General features: G+C 42.1%; 1 protein-coding gene across 3 annotated transcripts in view; it reads left to right on the forward strand.

Annotated features, from left to right (window-relative positions):
• Positions 1–22,258, forward strand: part of SMAP2 (small ArfGAP2) — a 36,334-nt gene that overhangs the window by 8,311 nt on the left and 5,765 nt on the right. The window contains exons 2-7 of one of the 3 annotated variants that reach the window (XM_050932687.1): positions 815–940; positions 1,524–1,612; positions 16,425–16,558; positions 17,803–17,888; positions 20,357–20,435; positions 21,013–21,099. In XM_050932687.1, coding sequence (XP_050788644.1) covers positions 1,606–1,612; positions 16,425–16,558; positions 17,803–17,888; positions 20,357–20,435; positions 21,013–21,099 — 393 coding nt within the window. In that variant the 5' untranslated portion in view covers positions 815–940; positions 1,524–1,605. The remainder of the gene's footprint in view (positions 1–814; positions 941–1,523; positions 1,613–16,424; positions 16,559–17,802; positions 17,889–20,356; positions 20,436–21,012; positions 21,100–22,258) is intronic. The other 2 variants (XM_050932686.1, XM_050932685.1) reach the window with 2 other exon arrangements.

Consider the following 22,258-nt stretch of genomic DNA (forward strand, 5'->3'; position numbering starts at 1 on the left):
ACTCCATTCTGGAGCGGCACCTCATTGCACTCGATGCTGCCCACATGGCTCTGCCCCCAAAAGCCTCGTTTCTCAGGATTTCTTCTCATCTTGCTGCATGAGTGACAACTGGGTATATTTATGTCAAAAGGATGCTGCCAAAACAGGCTATGGTCTGCTTCCTGAACAATTGTGTGGTGTTTTACTCAAAAGCTGTGTCTCCCTACTAGACTGCCAGATTGAAACCATGGAAAGAAAAGTTTTCCACTTAAGTTGAATTGCAACTGTGAGGTCATTCTTCTGTAAGCTTTTTTTAATAACTGAGTTATTAAAACATTCCTCGACAATCAGGTGAGGTTTCTTCCATCTGTCGTGCACTGCTGCTGTTGCTGTGGGTCTTCTGGGCTATCATAATTAGAAGGCCACTAAACCCAGAGTTGTATGGCTTGACCTGCCTACACAGCAAAACATGTTGACCAACAGAGAGATTGAATGGCTTGGGGGATGTGGGGTTACGAAAGCTATTTAACCCCACGACTGTCACGTTGAGGGTAAAATTGTGAAGCACAAGTGTGTGAGGGATGTTGCAGTCTGGGCAATAATACAGACTCCATGATTTGAATGGACTGGAAACCTTTTTGTATTGGACTAGTCCATGTTAAATGTCTCCAGCTATTATAGGTGGTAAATGTGGGCACTGAGAATCACTGTTAAATTAACCAAGGAGTGTCTATGCATTTCTAACACTCTGAAGCTTAATGCTGAATTTTTACAACATGCAGATACTGTATTTGACTCTCTTCCCTCTCCCAAACTTTCCCCTCTACTCTTCCAGTCCCCGTCTTTCCCACAGGCTCCTTGGATCCGGTATCGTTGATGGCAGAACTGCAGGTTCCTCCACAGTGGAGTACCCCAGCGATGACCATTATGCAACTCTGCTGCATCCACTCATCAGTTTAAGGTTGCCCCGCACTCCTCCTTTAGTTTGTCTGAGTACCCCTCCCCTGTGTGTTATGGGAGCTCTGCCATGAGTTCTGTTTTGAGGTCCAACCCTCTTGTATAACTCATTGCCAATTAGATGCAAATTTTTTTTACCTGTGCATTATTCCTTGACTAACACAAAATAGATCTACATACAGAGCTAGGTCAGGGTTTCTCTGTTCTTGGTATTTCCTCATCCAGAATTACAAGACAGAAGCTTTTTTCTTGGGGATTTTTAAGTATACACACTGCTGATTAAATGTGCTGTACAAATGCAGAATGTTAAAGGCGTTGGTTAAAAGCTGCACTTGACTTGCAAAGCCTATTTTGAAAGATCCTACTTCTTTCTGTCCTTAGAATTTGATAGTAACTATTGGAATTCAATGTACATATTTTGCTTATGTTGTTCTCCATATTTCTTATAGACTGACTGTCAAGTTATTGGGCTCAAATTAATGGGGTTCTTAAGTATTTTTTTTCTAAGCCTCACTAATGGAAAAATGTTCACTGTTTTCTAATATTTCAAATAGCTTTCTCTTTTGTATTTAAACATTTTCTTGCAGTGTTAGCAATACAAATATTGAGCTAATACACAAGAACCAGGAAAAGAAACTAATAACCGTGCACTCACAAGCCGAGAAGTGTATGCAAAGTAAGATTTTAAAATATCTACATTCTAACTATATCAAGTAGTGTTTGTAATAAAGGTAAAGAGTCTAATAACCTTCACAATATCTTCTCAATTGCTGTACTTTTGGCATGGACAGTGCAGGACCCAGTGTTGGATTTTGGATGCAGTATTGTAGTAGGTGAAATGTGGCAGACAAGTTACCAGTTCTTCTCCTAAAAAGCTGAATCTAAAGCAGGTGTAAGGCAGGAAAACAATCTGGAGTTACAAAGGAAGTACATCATTGTCATAACTAGAATGACTCATGGAATAAGTAGTTCAACTAGCTTTTGAAAGAAAGGGATGGAATTTGGTGAATGCTACTTGGGAGGCTGTTAAAGACATTGGATGAAGGGTGAAGTCGTTGAGCTAGGAAGACAAAGAAGGCAAGACAGTGGTCCGAAGTGTGGATGGAGCAAGAGTGGTGAAGGTGTGGTGACAGATCTGAAGGAGAGGGCTTAAAGTACAACCAGAAGTGGAAGTCAGTTTTCATAAGTTTTTTTCTCACTCTGGCAAACAGCTGTTAATGTTAAATATGTTGGGAGTTTTATTGATTGATGGAATTTCCCTACTCAATCACAGTCTAAAGTTGCTTGAATCACAGCTGAGCTTCCTCTTTCAGTAAGGGTAATGTGCATGGCATTTTCTCTTTAAATTGCCCTCTGTAATAGCTGCTTGTGGTGAAGAGAGCACTAACCTATGGTTCCCTAAGAACAGTCTTTAGCTGCTATGTGTGTGCATGATGAGGCACTGGATAAGCCTCCAGAGTTTCCTCTTGTGTGTTAGGACTTGCGTCAGCAGACCTTTACACAGAATTGAATAGCAGATGCAGTGTTCTGCACTGCCTGCCTACAATTACAGCTGCCTGCAGTGAGTTGACATTCTCTTTTGAATTCTTATAACATGTTATGCTTGAAACTGGTGGAGAATTCTTGGATTAATTTAAACCCATAACATCTACTAAGTGGAAAGAGGATATCTGACCTTGATGTATGTAGGGTATATACTGGTGTATTCTGTAAGTCTCCCCTGCATGACATCTTTGTAATGTACTTCTGCCTTTGAAATTGCAGCATCTTAAGCTGAACAATCAAGAATGTGTTCCTCTTCTGTGCTTCTGCTTCTTCTACAATCACTGTAAGTGATAGGGTTAGAAACATGAAAAAAAAAAGGAACAAATCCACTCATGGAAACTTTAAAATTACTCAACTGCAGAATTTATGGTGGCCTACTGAGCATCATTTTTTGCAGCGGAATGAAATAAATAGTGGTTTAGGTACAGCATTACAACTCATGTGAACACGCTGTCCTCTTCCAGATAAAGCTAAATCTGATCAAGATCATCCTGTAGGAAAAGGGTTCTTAGAATCACTTTTCAACAGCATTTACTGTTCTAGCAGTTGCCATTATATGCTAAAGAGACTTTGTCAGTATTGGTGGGGACACAGTTATAATGAGAGGTCTGCCTTCCTCTTGTGTTTGAGTAGGCAGCCGCAGATATGGGTCCAAGAGAATGTTGGAATGGCCATCATTGCAGTTGAAAGGGTAAGGAAAGATCAACATTAGAGGGGAAACTATTTTGGAAGTAGCTGTGCATGGTGAGAGGAGTGTTCGAGATAGCAGCAGCGTCGTTCAGAAATGAGGTCTGGAGACCTGGGAACTTGGAACGTATCTCTGTGCTGCATACAAATGCATTAATTACGCAAACCTGGGGGGAAAGAAAGAGAGGCAGGTTTGATACAATACATTGAGCAGTGGATATCTAGACAGAAACATCCTGCCTTCTAATCTTATCTCTCTCTAACTTTGTGACCTTGGGCAAGTCACTGTGACTGTCATTCCATCTGTAAAATGAGGGATATTGATGATGCTGGATGTTGATGGCTAAAGTCATCTTCATACAACATTTAAATACGATGTAAATACTACGATGCTCAGTTTGATAAATGTCTGAGTGCCCAGTTTTTGTAAAAATACACCACTCTGCTTGGTTTCATGAAACTTGCACTGCAGTTTAAGTAAAAATAGTGATTGGTTACTGTAGTAACAGCTAGATGAATTAGTTGAGATGTCAGACTGGTATGTGGTTTTGTGAAGGTGTTTATCTCCCCTACGTATTTGCTCTTTAGAGAGAATTCCTCTTAATACACATAGGTTATCGAGACTAAAGAGAAAACAAAAGCTAACTCCATAACTCAACTTTAGTCTGGAAGGAAAGACTGATCAGAAATAGTGGTTATCTCATGTATGTCCCTTGAAATTTAGGACAGGGGAAAAAAAATGGGCCTGAAACAAAACTGATCTTTGGAACATGCTGTAATATCTTTCTCCTCTCTGACTAGGGACAGAGTCCTATATTTATAGGTGAAACTAGTGGCACCCCCTGTTAAGATTGCACGATGCTCTCCATTATAAGATCCTGTTTTCAGTTGCTGATAACTTTGCCAAACTTAAACAGTTTATGCTGAACTTTTCCATACCAGATGTCTGCCTAAGGCTGCTGCTTTTTTTTTTTTTTTTGAGGGGGGTGGGGGGGGGTGGGAAATTCTAGCTAAAACATTTCAGCTGTTTCCAAGAACGAGATTAGGGAAATACACTTTAACCATTTGAAAAAAAAATCAACTTTTGTTGAGAAGCTCTAGCAATTCCATGCTTTGGAGCAAGGATGTGAAACTTGACAGGTTCCTGGTGTCTGTGCCTTTTGCTGTCACCTTGAAAACTTAATGCAGACTCAGTAGAAGCTTGCTAGAGTTCTGGCAGGTGAATTCTCTGATTCTGTTTGTACTGAGCAGCTCCTATGCCCAGATTGAACTGTTCATGCCTGTCTCTACAGAATAACTGAGAATGCTCCAGCTTGGGGCTGCAGAGGCTGAGCTAGACGTGGGTGGCAGTTGCCCTTCCGAGTAGCTAGGGACAGCTGTGGTTCTGGGCACCAGAACTGAGCAGGGGAGAAGTCACTGACAGCCTCAATGCCCTAAAATCTGAATTCAAACACACACCAACAATGTGTTGTCTTCAGAGCTTCAGTGACCTTATTGATGAAGTCTGTATAGGAAGGCTGCATTGGATAAGAGTTAAAATCAAAGGAAGAAGCTACATTCCTAATACAGTAGAGATCTTTACTAAGAAATGTCTGAACTGCAACAGCCCCATCTTGCTTCCGTCCACTTGCAATAGCAAGGAAAAGAACCTGTATGGCTCAGTTGGGCCAACCACCTCCAAACCCACATGTGACTACTACAGGTGTGTTGGGAGCACTAGACACGTGCCTGTGAGCTGCTAAAAATCTTTCCAGAGAGGTTTATTTCTGAGTGCTTGAATCCCTATATAGTGACGCTAGAGGCCTAGTGCATCGCTTACAAGGCCAAATGCACAAATACTTGGGAAGAGACGGAACTATTGCCACTTGACAAGTAAATGAAGCAGAAGTGTTGAAGTATGAATGCAGCTTAATCCAACTTCTCCACTAATTGAGTCACTTCTTTTGGTCTAAAATTTTTGAAGCCTATTCTGAGGTGAAAAAATGCATAACCCCTATCCACTAAACTCTCTAGCATCGCTAACCCCTGGTTGGTTATCAGCTTCAGACCTGTCTTTTTTCAGTCTTGGTAACTGTTGGAATTTGGTCTTGGTTTATAAAGAGAATCTTGACACATGTCACTGGCTTGGTCTGCTTGAGACCTTCAGTTATACAAAAACTGATGCATTATTGGACATGATCATATACATGTATATCCCGAGGGGAGGGATTCCTGGCTGTACTAGCAATTGTTTTAGGAAGCTAGAATTACTACTTGTCAGCTCCCCTGCCCTGATAAGATTAAATAAATACAGGTGCAATAAAGAATGTCAATGGAGCAGAGTTCTTTTAATATTTCTGATTGATTCTGCAAAAATTTTAGTTGTGGGCTGAGCTCTTCATGACAGAATGTTACCAATATTTCTCATGTTACCAGGGAAACTTTTAACCAACTGTTGTGTTAACACCAACAAATCTGAACACCACAGAACTTCTGTGAAGGATTTTCTTTGGTGGAGGGGATGGTGGAGTATCTAGGATGTATGTTATAAACAGCAGAGAAAACAAATGAGTTACCTTCAAATTAGCAGCTGTGCAGTAACTGTCTTCCCAAATCTTGTTCCTTATGTCAACAAGGTGTGAAATGTGATAGATGTATGTGCAAATAAGGATCTGGTCTAGAAATGGGACTTGCTTAGTTTATGCAGCATGAGAAATACAGCTAGTCCATGGGAAAACCACGTCCCTGGAATCTTACCACTCATCTCCACAGTGCAGTAACGCAAAGCTGTGTGGTGGGGATTAGTGCACAACACGTTGGTGCGCATTCTAACTGGCCTATATAGATCCTGCTGGCACACGCTATAAATTCCACAGACAGGCCCTAAATCTTGCTCTTGTGTTGCCCAGCTCTTCCCATTAGCCCTTCTTCACACTAGATCCAACTAGGGTGGATTAAAATCTGATTGAAATAATTGGATTTCTTAAATCTCATATTGTGTTGTACTTAGTTTTCCTAAAGAGGTTCATTCTCATGGGTATAACTATTTAAAGTATGTTGATTTGCAACTAAATTTGGTATTTCTCTACTTACCAGGAGAATACATACATCTGTGCACTTAAAGGAATTTTATAGTTTAACATATATTTATTCAATTTCTTAACGTCTGTGTTTGTTAAACTATAGTGAATTACACACTTGTAAATCTAGCCTGTTGTAAACAAAGGAATTTAGGCATGGCTATGTTGAGTGCTGTGGTGCCTAACTTTTAGGTGCCTAGAAAGTCACTGGGATTCTCAGGTGCCTAAGCTCCCTACATGATATTTGGGGTGGAACAAATAGTTCATGATGCTAGTAAACTAGTCATTCCTCGATTAGTTGGCATAAGGCAGTGCTCCGAAGTGTTAGCACCTGGAACAACTTTTGATGGTTGAGTAAAATCTCATTCAGTCTTGTATCATCCTGCTAATGGTGGGTAGATGCTGTATGTGCCAGTATGCACATTTTGTGACAGTTGTGCAATTAAATAAAAAAAATCCTTTTAAAGGTGACCTGCAAAGGAAGAGAGCACCTCAGAGTGACTTCTTACAGCCAAGCTTCTAGATGTTTTAGCCAACTTCCTGGGTGGCCTATTGTTCAGTCTCCAAAGTATCCCTGGCACACCTCATTGCCAACAGGGATTCTTCTTCTTTAGCTTCTTCATATAACAGCAAGTTCACTCTTTATGCAAGAGGAAACGGGAGCTGAGATTCTGCTTTGTGCAATGCATAGTGGCAGGGGACTGGATGAGATGACCTCTGAGTTCCTTCCAGTTCTATATCTGGATTTTAAGAGTCACTACCTCAATTTACCATGGGTCACATCATACTTCAAACCAACTAGCCATAGATGAGGGAGGGATAGACTATCAGGGTTGGAAGGGACCTCAGGAGGTCTAGTCTAACACCCTGCTCAAAGCAAGACTAATCCCCAGATCCCTAAAGGGCCCCCTCAAGGACTGAACTCACAACCCTGGGTTTAGCAGGCCAATGCTCAAACCACTGAGCTATCCCATCAGCGTGTTTCTTTCAGTTAATGTAGGGTAACTCCTAAATTCTAATGGGCTTGCATTAAGGACATAGTGTACTCATCTAGCACCTCTGTGGGAAACTAGTATGATTGCCTTGACTGCCCTTGTAGAACAGTGACCGAATTCTTGAGATTCTTGGGCAAACAGACTGTACTGCATACCAGACTGATGTGGTGTGAGTGTCCTCATGTGCGGGCTGGGGAACCCAAGAGGAAGCTACAGTCCATAACATTGTATCTTCTGGAACATGACTTTCCCCTGAAGGGAGTGAATTCTAGTAAGTCATCTTGCACAATCTCTTCCAGAAGAGAAATTATAAGTCAGTGGAAAGTATTGGACTCTTTTAAAAAATAATTTACAGTTCATCAGTTGGCTGACTGGAAAACAGGGAATTTGTCAGTTCCAGCTCAGTTGAAAGTTTCCAGCTGGCTATCAGTGATGGCTTGTATTAGCTGATGTGGGTGTCTTCTTACTGGGTTCTGTTCCACTGTCTGCACAATTTCCCACATAGTCTCTCCCACACATACTGTCGAGGGAGATGCTTGCAGGATGTCTTAGTCGAAGACGTGCAGTGGCGTTGGCATGGCTCATTCAGTCCCTGCAGCACATTTCCCTCTTACAGCTGGGCTTTTGCTGGAGTGATTGCAGGCAGGGAGCCTGCGAGTTGAACAATTGTGCGCACAGAGATTATTTCATTAGGAGTTGAATAGCTGAGCTTTCTCCTTCCTGTCCCATGAAAGCATCTATTTTACCTCATCCTCCTTCTCCCCCTCCCCTTCTCTGCAGCCAATTTCTGCTTATTCATAAATGCCTTCAGGGTTATTACAGAGGAAGTTTGCATAAGCAGCTTGAGCCAAAATGCCGTATGCTGAATAGAGGAGGGCAAAGAGTGAATCCCTCTAGGATTTTAAAAATGAAAATTCCCTCTGCATGGCATTCTTCATTTATGGCAAATAATAAAAACTAGTAAAATGTGTGTGAAACTTAACTAGCTAGGGAGCTTTTAAAGAGGTGAGGGTTTTTTGGTTTTCCTGGTTTTTTTCATTAAGGAGCCTCCTGGAAAAGTGCTATGTACAAGCAATTCTTTCACTTGGATAGTGCTTCGGTGTTTTATTTGTGAAGGAGGATGTTGGAGTTGGAATTTTTTAATAAAACTGGCACAACTCTTAATTTGCCGTCAATATGCATTTTGATGAAGGCTGGGCACTGAATGGCTGATAAGACTGGTAAAGGGACATGGAGCCTTTAACCCTCTAGGTTAAGGCTTCAAATCCATGCCACTAGGAGTAGCTTTTTATCCTACTGGGAACTTGGTCAGTCAAGTGGTCCACCTCCCCCTTCACACCTAGGACTAATTGGGGTCTGTGGTGCCCTCTTCTGGGATTGCCAAGGACTGAATGAACTATAGAGATACCTACAAGCTAGGTGTTCATGCCTAGAGGTGGCTTTCCTTGCAACCCATCCGTGGGTCAAGAATGAGGCCCTCTAGTATTCCTAGCTATCAAGGGAGGGGGCATAGTCAGGAATAAGTGGGTATGGACAGGCTTCCTTTAGCCATATCTCACTCCATTTTGATCCAGTTCCCTTTTCCTAATCAGCATAATGCCAAATTGTCCATTTCACCTTAATTCTTTCTCCACCTCCAGCCATTAGCAGTCTCCATTTAGGAGATTCCAGGGACTTGAGCATGTGTGAGGCCATGCAGGATAGTATATAGGGGAAACTAGTGAGCATCTGAGTGCAGTATGCCTGGCTCTAGCAGGTGCCAAGTCCATCACATCTATGAACACTAAATTTACTCAAAACACCAAATGAAAATTGATCATGGCATCTGTCATAGCATTCCCTCTCAGATCTGAACCTTAGAGTTCAGAAAATGAGATACTAGCACCTGAATCCTCTAAGCTTCATTACCAGCTTAGATTTGATAGCACTGCCACCACCTAAAAATATAGTGTTTTGGGGCACTCTGACCTCCCCAACCTTCCCTGGGGACCCCAAGAACCCAGATCCCTTGGGTTCTTAAAACAAGGAGAAATAAACCATTCCCCCACCTTTCCCCCTCCCAGAATTTCCCTCCCTGGGCTATCCTGAGAGATACTGATCCAGCCTCTTAAATCACCATACAGAGAAGCATCTCCCTTCCCTTCCACAAAGAGGCAAACAGATTCAAGGAAAACAGAGATTCTGTCTCTCCCCCCTCCCATCTCCCCCACCCATCCTGGTGAATTATCCCAATCCCCTGGAATAAAACAAGAAACAAGAAAAAAAATCAATCAGGTTCTGTAAAAAGAAATCTTTTAATAAAAGAAAGGAAAAAGTAAAGAATTATCTCTGTAACTTCAAGATGTAAATATTACAGGGTCTTATAGCTTACAGACACCAGAAAGAGACTCTCCCCCCACCCCGCAGTACCAATACAAATCAAAATATTCCCAGCAACTACACACATAAACATTAACCAGCCAGATCCACAATTGCAAATAGAGTAAAACAATCAAAAAGCCTAAACCGCCTGTTTTTACTTACTATTTGAAAAGAAACTTAGAGAGCCTGTAGTAATATCTGGTCTCTCTCAGACCCTCAGAGAGAAAAACACACAACGGACAAAGAACACACACACAAGCTTCCCTCCACCCAAATTTAAAAGTATTCTTGTCTTCTGATTGGTCTTCTGGTCAGGTGTCCAGTTCCCTGCTTGTAACCCTTTACAGGTAGAAGAGACATTAACCCTTAACAATCTGTTTATGACAGCATCAGGCTTCCTTGTATAATACTAGATGATAGTGCGGCCAAGTTGTAACTTTGTGCATAGGAGAACAGGTGCTCATTAAGATCTTAAAAAGTTTTACAGCCATCTGGTGGCTGTAATTCTGCCAACCTGAAGGAACTATGTTTACAATATAGTGTTGATCTCTCTAGTTTCTGTGTGGATTATTCATGTGAACCCCCTTTTTGTTATGTTCAATTATTTGGCAAGTCAAATGTTTTTCTTACTAATCTGGTTTTTAAAGGGGTTTTGCAATAAATACACTAGGCCAAATTCTGCCTTTGGTTTCACCAGAATTATAGAAGACACTAATGAGATGTGACCTCTTACCTAATGCTCCAACTCCTAACTCAGGGTGGGCAAACTATGGCCCGCAGGCCACCAGCCGATTTGAATCCGCTCTTGAGCTCCCGCTGGGGAGCAGGGTCTGGGGGCTTCCTGCGCTCCAGCCACGAGCAGGGTTGAGGGCCACTCCACAGCTCCAGGAAGCAGTGGCATGTCCCCCCTCCAGCTCTTATGTGTAGGGGCAACCAGGGGGCTCAGTGCGCTGCCCCTGTCTGCAGGCACTGCCCCCGCAGCTCCCATTGGACAAGAATATGCTGCTGTTTCCAAGAGCCGCTTGAAGTAAGCGCCACCCAGAGCATGCCCCAGCATTATTCTCCTCCCCCCCCGCCACCCTCCAAACCCCTTGGTCCCAGGCTGGAGCACCTTCCTGATCCCAAACCCCGCACTCCCAGCCAGAGCCCTCACCCGCTTCTGCACCCCAACCCCAATTTTGTGAGCATTCATGGCCCCCCATACAATTTCCATACCTAGATGTTGCCCTTGGGCCAGAAAGTTTGCCTAGCCCTGCCCTAAGTGCACACAGAGCAATTAGTAGGAAGCATTTGGGTGGATAAAGGTTGCAGGAGAGGCATACTGGTACTCTAGAGCAATTCTTGTGGCTATGTTGACAAATGCTTCCAGGGCTGGGATTTTGCATTCTCTCCCTCAGCCCCCCTAAAAAAAAATTGTTTGTCTAAGGTAGAAGAAGCAAAGCGTTATCCCAAAATATTGTATGTCTTAATTTCATTGTTCGTAAATATCTAATCCTATGCCTCTAGCATGAAATTCCCAACTGAAATTGAAGGTCACCAGTCTGATTTTACTATGTGGGATAGTTTTAACTTTCTGCATACTCCACTTTCCTAAAAACTAAATTCTTGTAGAACCTAATTCTGTTCTGTAATATTCTCTGAGCCAGTTTATAAAGGAGCTTTTGCAGGTCTAATCAAGTTGCATAAACAGGAGCAGCACTCTTGAAATTGATTAGAAGTACAGAATATAAACAATATTCTCTTGCACCATCTTCTCAGAGCTGGATGTTTCATGTGAACAACTTCCTCTTTTTTTGATCCCATGATTACAAAAATCTGCATGGGGAAGTACAAGGCTTGTTTGCATTTACATTAGCAGGCTAACCTTAGCCCCAAATGTTTGCAAAGCGAAGTATGTCATGGAAACTAGAAACCTGAAAACAAAAACCTTTATTAGCCGTTAAGGAGTAAGTAGTGACTGTTGCAATTGGAGGATCAGTGAGGCTGTGGAGGGCAATATACTTAGTCTTACATATTCATAGTCCATTTTGTTTGGACAGCTGGACTCTGCCCGGCATTTCGTAAAAAGTAGGTTGTTCAGAACAACCTAAACGTGGCCTGGGTGCTAACACAAGAGCTCTCCCAAGCAAGAAGTCATGTACTTTCTTCCATGTTCCTTATTACCTGAGAAGGAAGGGCCCTGATTGACATAATTTGAATATCCTTTGGCACTTTATAGTTTGCTGTGTGACCGGCCGCTGCTTCAGTTGTGCAAGTCTAAGCTGCCCTTGCATTGTTACTGACCGGCGGCTGCTTGTGTTCTCCCAATCACTAATGCTTTATTTTTATAGTTCCTCTTTTTCCATTGTATTGAGCCTTGCCTGTGTCAACCCATCACAGCTCTTTCAGCAGACAGTTCCTCCTGCACACTGCAGCCATTCAGTTTACAGCGTTGCCCTTTCTGCCCAAGGGGAGCAAAATCATCTTCCTTCTCTTTGAAGAGCTAACATTATCTTGATGTAATACGTGAACTTGCAAGAAGACTAATCAATTACTGCTTTATGCAATAAAGAGTAAAGGTTAAAGTGTATACCCTGCAGTCGAGTGCTTTGCAGCCTTCATAAGGTTGGAGGAAAAATGCAATGGATGTTTGATAAAATATTTAGGCATCTTTGTGTGTTTTGGATGTCTGTATACGCTTATAACTCCATCACAGTAGTATTGAAGCATCAATGTTCCTAACAATGCATTTGAATCAAAATGTTAGCCTTAGTTCTAAAAAGTCAAAAAAATCTTTTTTTTTTTTCTAGTAACCTTTCTGCTTTGCTTTTTTGACCTGCATTTTTTTTCCCCTTCTTGGGACACCTGATGTTTCATTTGCTTCTCTTTCTCGTCTCATTTCATTGTAAGTTTCTCTGCTCTTAGCAACAAAAGAGAAGAAACAGTTCTGTTACCTCAGAGGACAGCATCTGCTGCTACCAAGCAAAAATATTGGCAACTAACAGGATTTTTATAGCTTAAGTATTAATTTAGAAAATGTCAATTAGCAGAAAATTCTTCTAAATGTTCAAGCTCGGGAAAAATCCGGAAATAACACAGAGTTGAAACTCAGAATATGGTGGCAGACGGCTGTCTTTTTAATACCCAGTCCTAGCTGTTTCTGATCCTACCTCCTAAATGAAACTCAAAAATGATGAGCTAGGGAGATAGATCACTGCGGTTGGTACTGCCAACAAGAGCGCTCTGTTCCCATCTGGTATAATTGTATAGAAGGTGAAATGGCCTTACTTAGCACCATGGGACTAGAGGTTACTATGGCCTCTGTTGGGTTTAAGTCTAATTTAACCCTGAATGATTCCTGGTATTTAACTTGATTGAGCAAAGTTAGTCCCAAAGTTAGAATTGTCTGAAATGAGACATAAAAATGAAATCTATAAATGGAACAGTTTTTATTAAATAAGAGGCACTTGTAAATCTGGCAACTGGGCACTGGAACTGCAGGGGTCTCTTCCTAGTTTTACTGCTGACTACTGTAACACCTTCGGCAAGTCACTTACCTGAGTGCCTCTTTCTCTGATACCAGAATGCTTACCTACTGCAAAGAGGCTGCAGGCTTTTCTTCCTGAATAATATACCCATAGTGCACTGTAGGTGCTTCTATGCCATTATTGTATGATGGCTATTGGGTGTCAAAAGCACACTTCACTTCATGTTATTGAGGTGTTTACATCCCAACTCAACAAGTAGTTCCTGAGGAAGTCCAGAAATGGCCTTTATAAAGAGGTAGTTTAGCCTACACTACCATTGCTCTCTTGAGACTTCCTATGCAGGTTCCTTGGAACTTTGATTAAATCATAGTGTCAGCTGAAAACATTGGTTTTCCTTTCTGTATATGCGCTTCTCAAACTGTGTTCTCGGTGTGGGGTAAATGCCTCCATATTGCTTGTGTTTTGCTATCCTGCTTGGTTGACAGCAATCAGCGTGTTGGCATAGGGAGACCAGAGAATAAAGAAATGCTGCCAACCATGAAGGCTGATTCTACCTAACGATGGTGAGAACTTCCATCTTCTGAAGGATTTTTCTCCATGAGTTCCGCTTCCTCTAACAAGCTTCCTCCTGAATCTCCGCTGAGTTTGCAAGTCCTCCTTTCTAACCAGATGCAAGGGAGTTAATTATCCTGTCCCTGAATAGATGTCTTGATGGGAGTTGAGCCCCTTATCTAAAATGTACACTGCAGTTTTCTAATTCAAGAAGTTCAGTGACTAAAACTCTCTGCTCTTCAGGGCAGGAACTCTGCCTTCCTCTCTCTGGAAAATGGCTACCATGTTTTGCACACACCTAAAGTATTGAAAGGGGATTAGCAACTACTGGGGGGACAGGGCATATGTGACATTGTCTAAACTTAAATTTTGCTTCTATGTTGTCATAGTTAAGCAGCAAACTCCCCTGGTGTAGGTGCAGTTATGCCATGTATAAAAGGGCTTGTACTGTTATTTATTCCAGCTTGGCAAAGCGGTTTATTCTAGCAGAAGTGTTGGGTTAAAAAAAAAATCACTCTTTTCAGACAGGCCAATAAAACACTTAGTGTATACGAGGCCTACTTTTGTAATGTTTTCCTGCAGGGGTGAGAAATGGGAAATCAAATGCCTTATAGCTGTCCAGTGATCTGCTTCTATATGCTTCATTTAATTCCAAGTGGAAACTACTTCAGAGAGCTCTTCTGGTTTGGAATTCAGATTCAGGAGGAGAGGGTATTAATTTTTGACAGCTGTCATCTGTTAGGTGCTAATCTGGTCACTTGTTAGTGGAAGATACCTTCCATTATTTCTAGCATATCTCTGCTTGGCCAGGGCGAGGAGAATTTGCAAACTTTTTTCTTTTAATGAGCAAGTAAAATACCTGGATGTATTGCATCCATCATTTTGATATAGGGCCGGCCAATAAACTCTGTATAATTGGTGGTCCTAAATTTGTTTTCAGCATTGTTGTAGCTTTGTTGGTCCCAGAATATTAGAGAGACAAGGTGGGTGAGGGTAATATCTTTTATTGGCCCAACTTCTGTTGGCAAGAGACAAGATTTTGAGCTATATAGAGCTCTTCAGACCTGAAGATTGTCTCTTTCACCAACAGCGGTTGGTCCAATAAAAGGCAAATCCTAAATTTAGTCTGGTTTGAACATGGAATGGCTCTGCATTTAGAATCCTGATCTTTCAATTGATTTATTTTTAAACTTCCAATTCTTACTTATGCACTCTATCTTAAATAAACCTGAGAGATATAAAACTTCTCAGGACGGAAGGGAGGGCATTGAGTTTGATCCAAGGTGTAGCTCTGATTGTGTGCCCAGACTTGTTAACTTTCACACTCAATTTTGAAGAGCATTCACATTACTAGAAGTACCAGAAGGGGAGGAAAATAAAAGGTTTTAAATAGTAAAATATCTACATTGGCATGCAACCGTACATGCAAGTCTTGAACACTTCTGCTTTCTAAAATTACACAACTTTCCCTTATTGCCTTCTGTCGCTTCTGTATTTCTTGAGGTGGTGGTGGTAAGTGTCTGGGTATCTACTCTAAATGCTCCAATGCATGCCTGTATCAGTTGATCACTTTTTTGGCCTGCCAGCCTTGATATGATGTGTGAATTTACATAGTATGAGGTACAGTTTGCAAACCAAACTAGCTGTAGGCTAGCTGAGCTTTTGTAAATATTCAGCAGGCCTTTGGAACTTAGGTCAAGTCCATATGTGGATTTTGGAGAACTGGCTGTGCTCAGCAAAGGAAGGTTATTCCCGGAGTTGTTCATGCCTTGAAACTGGCCTGATCACTTCATGCTGGCGGTGATAGTCAGAAACTTCAAATGCTAACTAATCTTTCTGGAGGGGAGTCAGCATGGGAACTGTGGTGTGACTGCCACCTGGTGGTGGTGAGTAGCAGTCCACAAAGCTCTGTCTTTCACTTGGCAATGCATCTGCATGCTTATTTCACAGGAAGATTAATGTTCTAGTTTACAATGAGTGAAATTAAACTTGTAAAGCTTTTCCTTGTTTTTCCCAAGCATGACCTCCCTTCTTCCAAACCTTGGAGCTCTCCTGTCTGTTGAAAGCTGCATGTTAACCTTGCATCTAAAATCAAAACTGTCTAAAGACTGAAGAGTAAACTGTGTATCGACTTCTCTCTCAGATCACAATCCCAACTTCCATTCACTCTGCCTAAGGTGGAGAATCAATCAGGCTGTTGGAATCAGGAGAATGAATAAACTACTGTCCTGTACTCCTCTTTTGCTGTAACTTAAGCAACATGGCTAGATCTTGTACAATAAATTTTTGTTTTTTTCCAGGAGTAGTGAAAAAGGCTTAATGTCAAATAACTTGAACTCAAATAGTCCGATACAGAAATCTGGCTCTTAAGTAACATTGACTGTCTCGCTCCATGCTAAATTGAGATTTTGAAACCACCCTCCAGTATGGCTCTAGTGGCTGGACACTAGCTGCAAGATATCAAAAAGGTCACTTAAAAAGAATGGAGGTTAAGCGAAAGGATGTTCTTGCAGTGCGTCCTCTCTCCGCACCCCATGATTATTCTGGTTTCACTTTGAGAGGGTTCCGTTTTATTACGCAAATAACCCAGATTGGAGGGGGAAGGAAGAAACATAAAACATTTTGTTCCCTAAGTCTTATACTTGGACCTGTCTTTTTTAAGAGAACACACTGCTAATGTCTAATCTCAATTTCCATTCTAGATGAAAATGCAAAATCTTCAATCCACAGTTCACTTGGTGCAGTTTCTCATAAGACATTGTTCGTGGCGATGGGGATTTATGAACATGTGCATGACCATCTCTTTTGATGTCCTTTTGCAGGGCCACGATGGGCATCCTGGAATATTGGCGTGTTCATTTGTATTCGCTGTGCTGGGATCCACCGGAATCTAGGAGTTCACATATCCAGGGTGAAATCTGTCAATCTCGACCAGTGGACTCAAGAACAGATACAAGTAAAAATGGAGCTGGGCCATATAATGTGAACAGAACTGTTGCACTGGCAGAATGGGATTCAGTAGATCTTAAAATACATGTTAAACTGTCTGAGAGTGTCCAGTGGAGGGAGAGATGAAAGACTTCTTTAAAATGATCACAAAAGTTTTCCTCCCTGTGCAGTTTAAAAAAAAACAAAAAAACCCCACTAGTTTTATTGAGCTGAGCGATTAAAATAATGGCCTGTAGGAAGTGTGACAGACTTCCTTCCCTGAATAAAAACACTCTGGTTATGTTGATAAACATTTGTCCGAAACATGTAACTGCTTAGATAAGCATGCACTTGTCTCTGGTTTTAGTCGCTGGGGCTGCCTCACTGACTTTGGGCTGTACAGAAGAGATCACAAATTAGCCAGACCTGAAAAGGTGTCTCATTGCCCTAGCACGAACGCCCCCTCATGGCTGGTGTGTCGTGTTGGGGTTTGCTCAGCCTTACAGCTGTTGCAATAGGAATCCCCTGCTCAGCCAGCTCTTGTTTTCACTCATAAGCTCTAGCACAAGATAATTCTCAAGTCTTTCAGCTATTTTCCCTTTAATTGGGATCTCAGGGCTTATTTCGTAGACATTATAATGCCTTAGCTAGTAAGGCCTCCAGTCTAGAAAAGTTTAGTCTTTCCTTAAGTCAGTCTAAGTTGGGCACAACCCTAATACATGGAAGAGTGTAAATGCTGGTGAGGGAGAGCCACACTGGGTGGAACTAGAGCAATGGCATGGGATAAAAGGGAGGAAGTGTAGGTTGACTATAAGGGGGAACTTTAGCCATCAGGCTTTGAGTTACAGAATAGTCTCCCAAGGAAAATGGTGAGTCTTGGGGATGAAAGGACCAGCCCTGCACTGCTCAGGGGATACGCTGTGTGACTTGATAGGGTTTTCCCTTCTGTACGTTCTGAGTATGAAATTCCTCCAAGGATGAAAACATCCCTCCTGTGAAACAAAGCTTCAAATCCACAGGGTCTTCTGGCTGCCCAAAAGTGTAAGATTCTGTTTATTCCAGTTAAGTGATGTTGAGCTCTCTCAATATTTGGGTTTTGCAGTGTGCTGCAAAGGCACAGAACAGGCTTCAAAGATCTGTCTAAAAATATTTCTGCTAGTTTAACAGAAGAATTTAAGACTCTTAGAGGGTGGCCTTGCACCATAGGTCTGTATGACAGAACTTTCATATGCTGAAACAAATGGCTTACGAGCTCTCTTTTTTGAATTGCAGTGTATGCAGGAGATGGGAAACAGAAAGGCAAATCGTCTCTATGAAGCCTACCTGCCAGAGACCTTCAGGCGGCCTCAGACAGACCAGTATCCTTTCTTTCCTTGTTACTTGGGGATATAGGAGACTTAAAAACAAGATGAAAAGCCTCTCTACAAAGAGGGCAACTGCTCATCTTTGTGCCTGAGTGTCAGCCATGAAACAGGTTCCTAGCTAGACACCCTCTGTGCAATGCTTCAGATTTGGTACCTTACTGTCTTCACTGGAAGAGCTCTAAGTGATCCTTGCTAAGCTCTGTGGAGTATAAGAATTAAGTAAAGCCAGTCTGTTACAACTTGAAGCCCTTGCATGGCATATGCCTTGTCAGTTCACTAACAAACTGAAGGGTTGACTTTCAAAAGCACCAAGTACTCCGAGATCCCACTGAAGCTGGTGGGAGCTGCAGGTGTTCGGCACCTTTTGAAAATGTCGGAACACTAAGTTACAGAAGGTCTCCTAGACCACAGGGTCATAGTGCTGTAAATGGAGTGAGGGCTTATGAGGCTATGTTGACTTCCGGGCTGGAGCCTGGGCTCTGGGACCCTCCCACCTTGCAGGGTCCTGTTGTCAGATGCTACTGGTGTGGTGCTCTGCTCTGTTCAATGTTGATATCACTCGGCTGCATGCGTGTGTTCTCTCTGTGTGCTGTCCCAGCTCTGCCAATAGCTGAAACAGCAGACCCGAAGAGAACCCCCAATGACCACAAGAGTCTAGTAAGGTATGAAGGCACGTCAGCCAGGTTTATTGCCGTATGGACACAGTGATAGTTCCCCTAGATTGTTACTCTAGTAAAAGGCATACTACTAATATGTGCCCATGGTCAGTGGACTCGGCTCAGTTAGTGGCGGGACTTTTCACTGTCCCCTCGGCCAGACAAAGACATCGTCCCAGGGATGCATTCTTATACACAGGTACAAACAAGTTACACATCCTGACGTATTGAGGTGCAACCCCTCTACGTAGTAAGGTGCCGCCTCTCACCTTGTACAGATTGGTTTGATCAAAACAACGCTATCCATCATATTACCCTTTTGCCCTGTCATTGGGATGGGTCAGTCTGTTCCTTGTTATCTGTGTGGAATGTGCCAGTATGTGAATGTTCTGATCTCTAGTGTTCAGTACCTTTTAGGTACGTATCTTCTTGCAGCATCAGCCCTTTCCTTGCCAGTTTCTGCGAGCAGGGCCTGCCTCTGGCTCACAGCTTAACTTTGCTTTATGTTAGCAAAGTCTTGACCATTACTTTAGTTTAGGCCTCAGGCCTCATACCAGGCCTCTGATACCAAGGTTTATATCTTAGGGCCTCCTCTTACTACAGGTCCTTGAACCTAGGCTCCAGCCCAAGCCTGGAAATCTACACCGCAATGAAACAGCCCTGTAGCCTAAGCCATGCAAGCCCAAGTCAGCTGGCATGAGCCAGCTGTGAGGTTTTCTTTGCTGTGTAGACGTTCAGATACATGGGATCCCGTATCTCAGAATGATTTTTGCCAGTGCAGGAATGTGTGCACAGGTTAGATGCTACTAAGTGGTGGTGCTAACAAATGACAAGATAAATGCTGATCTTCATTGTAAACGTCCCTAATTGTTACTCTGTGCAGATTTCTTAAAGTGCAATGTGGCCTTTGCTAGTAACTCTACTTAACTCCTTTCTGTATCGCTCCTGGTCCTTAGCAAAGCTTACTGGGCTGTGGCATCTTGCCACAATGGACCAAGAAATGACTGACTTGCTCTAATAAAAATGTCACCTGAGGAGACGAGGAAAGCTAGCACCTTGGATGGCATGTGGATCCCGGCTAAGAGCAAGTCAGCCATTGCTGGGAAGGAAGATTGGTGAGGAAACTGCCTTGAGCAAAGACAATAGCTTAAGTCAGGTCTTAGCCATTAGAAAGCATATTTTTACTTTTTGTTTGCTTGTAACCCTTTCTGTCTTGGTATCACGTAAACCTATGACTTCTTGTTTGATAAACTGGTTTTACTGTAAACCTGTGCTGTGATTGAGATAAGTATTTGTCAAACACCAGGTGAGCTGCAGTGTATTGACTCTTTAAAGGAGCGCTGAACTTAATATCTTTTGTGAATGTACAGTGAAAGGGACTGTGCACTGCGGAGAGACACAGCTGAGGAGCTGGAGTTCACTGATTGTTAACTGCTGGGCAAAGTTAAGACTGGTAGAGGTTCAGGAGTTTGCTGGTGAGGAAGGCAGGCTGGTGTGGCAGGAAGCTGACATGAGCTAATCTCCAGCAAAGGTCTCTTGCTGAGGCAGCGTGTTAACACAGCAGTGTGTTTATATCGCTTTAGTAAACTAGATCTAATAATTTCATCCACTCGCTTCAGCAATATATTTAGCGTTGACAACCTTGACACGAACTTAAAGGAACAAAAATAAAACTACTGTTGCAAGCGAACTTCCTTAAACTGCCATTATTTTGTGGTCACAATGTATTTTGTAGAACTATTTAATGTGTGTGTCTCTAGACAGCTTCAATTTCTGAGTCATTCATCCTTAACGAGCCTCTTGCAGAGCCGTGGAGGGCTTTATCAGAGACAAATATGAAAAGAAGAAACACATGGATCGAAGTCTTGACATCAATGCACTTAGGGTTAGTCTCTAGTTCCTAAGAACTTGTGTAGAAGACCAACCATAAGCTTGTAAACGCTCCCCTGATATCTTTGTCTTATCCTGATTTTACTTGTTACCATAAAATTGTCTCCAAAACCATCAACTGACAAATGTACAGGACTGGCCATCTTTACTTATTCCTCAACATACAACTGAGTAACCTGTATTTTTCAATAGGGTCACAGACTTTTTGGATGTATTTCTCTTGTGTTAGGAATTTTAACTATTTGGAACTCGACTCATTCTCCAAAAGCAGGAACTCTCTCATGGCCATTCTGCAGTTGTATCCTCTGTTTCAGATCTAAATTACCATGTGTACACATGGCAAAACCGGTTTTAAACTATTAACCAAGGCACTGGGAAAAATTGGTTGCTGGGTAAGGGGAGATGTTTATAAGCCAAAATAGTTATCTAATTAGCTGCTGCTTTTCATGTTGGTAAAAGGTGCAGTTCAGTACGAACTTGCTTGGAAAAACTAGATTTCTATTTTTATTTTAACTTCCCCCAGTGCTGTGGCCTGAGCTTTGACCCTCACTTCTGTGTGATTCTTTGTACAGAAAGAAAAAGATGACAAATGGAAAAGGAACAGTGAGTCAGCATCAGAGAAGAAACTGGAACCCATTATCTTTGAGAAAGTGAAAATGGTAAGGCAGAAAGTACTGTCATGGGTCAATTGTAAAGGTCTGTCTGGAAAGATACAGGCGTTTTTCAAGTGTCATAGAGATGGTACAGCTTACTATGGAAACATGAGATTTTTCTGGTCTCTCTTCCTGCTAAGAAGTTAATGCAGTGAATCACGCTGGTGCTTCGTGTATTCCAGTGTCTTGTCTATAACAGGCCAATACCGGGTGCTTGGAGAGGGATTCATCCTTCCCCCACAATTTACTGACAGCTCTCAATCCAAGTTGCCATTTCTGTTTGTCTCCTCTCCCATTCCTGTCTTGTGATGGTTTATCTAGTGACTATATAGCCCTGTGTTGATACCTTAGACCCCTAATTTAACAGTAAGAAATGAGGCTTTATGGCACTTCATCTCCAAATAAGGGCTGCTCATCTCTCCTGGATCATTTTACTTTGCACAAAACAATGAAATCCTTGTTTTTGTACCATTTCTCTCCACCCTACTCTTTTCTCCTCCCCCCCAACCCCAATAAGCATGTGGTGGATTCTAGGTCCCTTCTTTACAGTAAAGGCATGTGACATCTAATTTTGTGTAACCCAACAATGACTTTTTCAAGGGATCTAGTCTTATTCTTCTCCCATCTGGCTAACTGCATTTTACTAGCGAAGAAACTGAATTGTATAGTGGTTCTTGGTATACCACAAGCAGCTTATTTTGATGTTAAAACCTGCATTTGTATTCAGTAATGGAAACTGAAAACACAAGACTAATCCTTTTCTAATTAGGGTAAATGTTCCACTTGAATCTTAACGCTATTGCAATTACTTCCAGGACAAAGGCAAACTCCATCTTTGGTTGTCAGTCCTGACACCCGTTCTTTAGCGATAATGCCTGTCAGTTAAATGATAAGTTGCATACGTAGCTGCAGGCATGTAGCTGGAGCATGGGTTATCAGTTGAAGTTCAGAGTGCGTACTGGGCAAATGTTCACAAATATGGAGGTTTCTTTTCAAGATAAGTTGTGTGTCTTGACTGTCCTTCCCATGAACTGCAAGACAGACAGTGCAAGACAGTACTCTGGGGATTTAGAACAGGATGTTTCAGAAAATCCTAGTGTTTACACTAAACCTCTTTATACCACAATGATCCTGCTCAGGGTCTGCTGAAGATGCAAGATTTGCA

The sequence above is a fragment of the Gopherus flavomarginatus genome, chromosome 22, assembly GCF_025201925.1.
Source record: "Gopherus flavomarginatus isolate rGopFla2 chromosome 22, rGopFla2.mat.asm, whole genome shotgun sequence".
Taxonomy (NCBI): domain Eukaryota; kingdom Metazoa; phylum Chordata; order Testudines; family Testudinidae; genus Gopherus; species Gopherus flavomarginatus.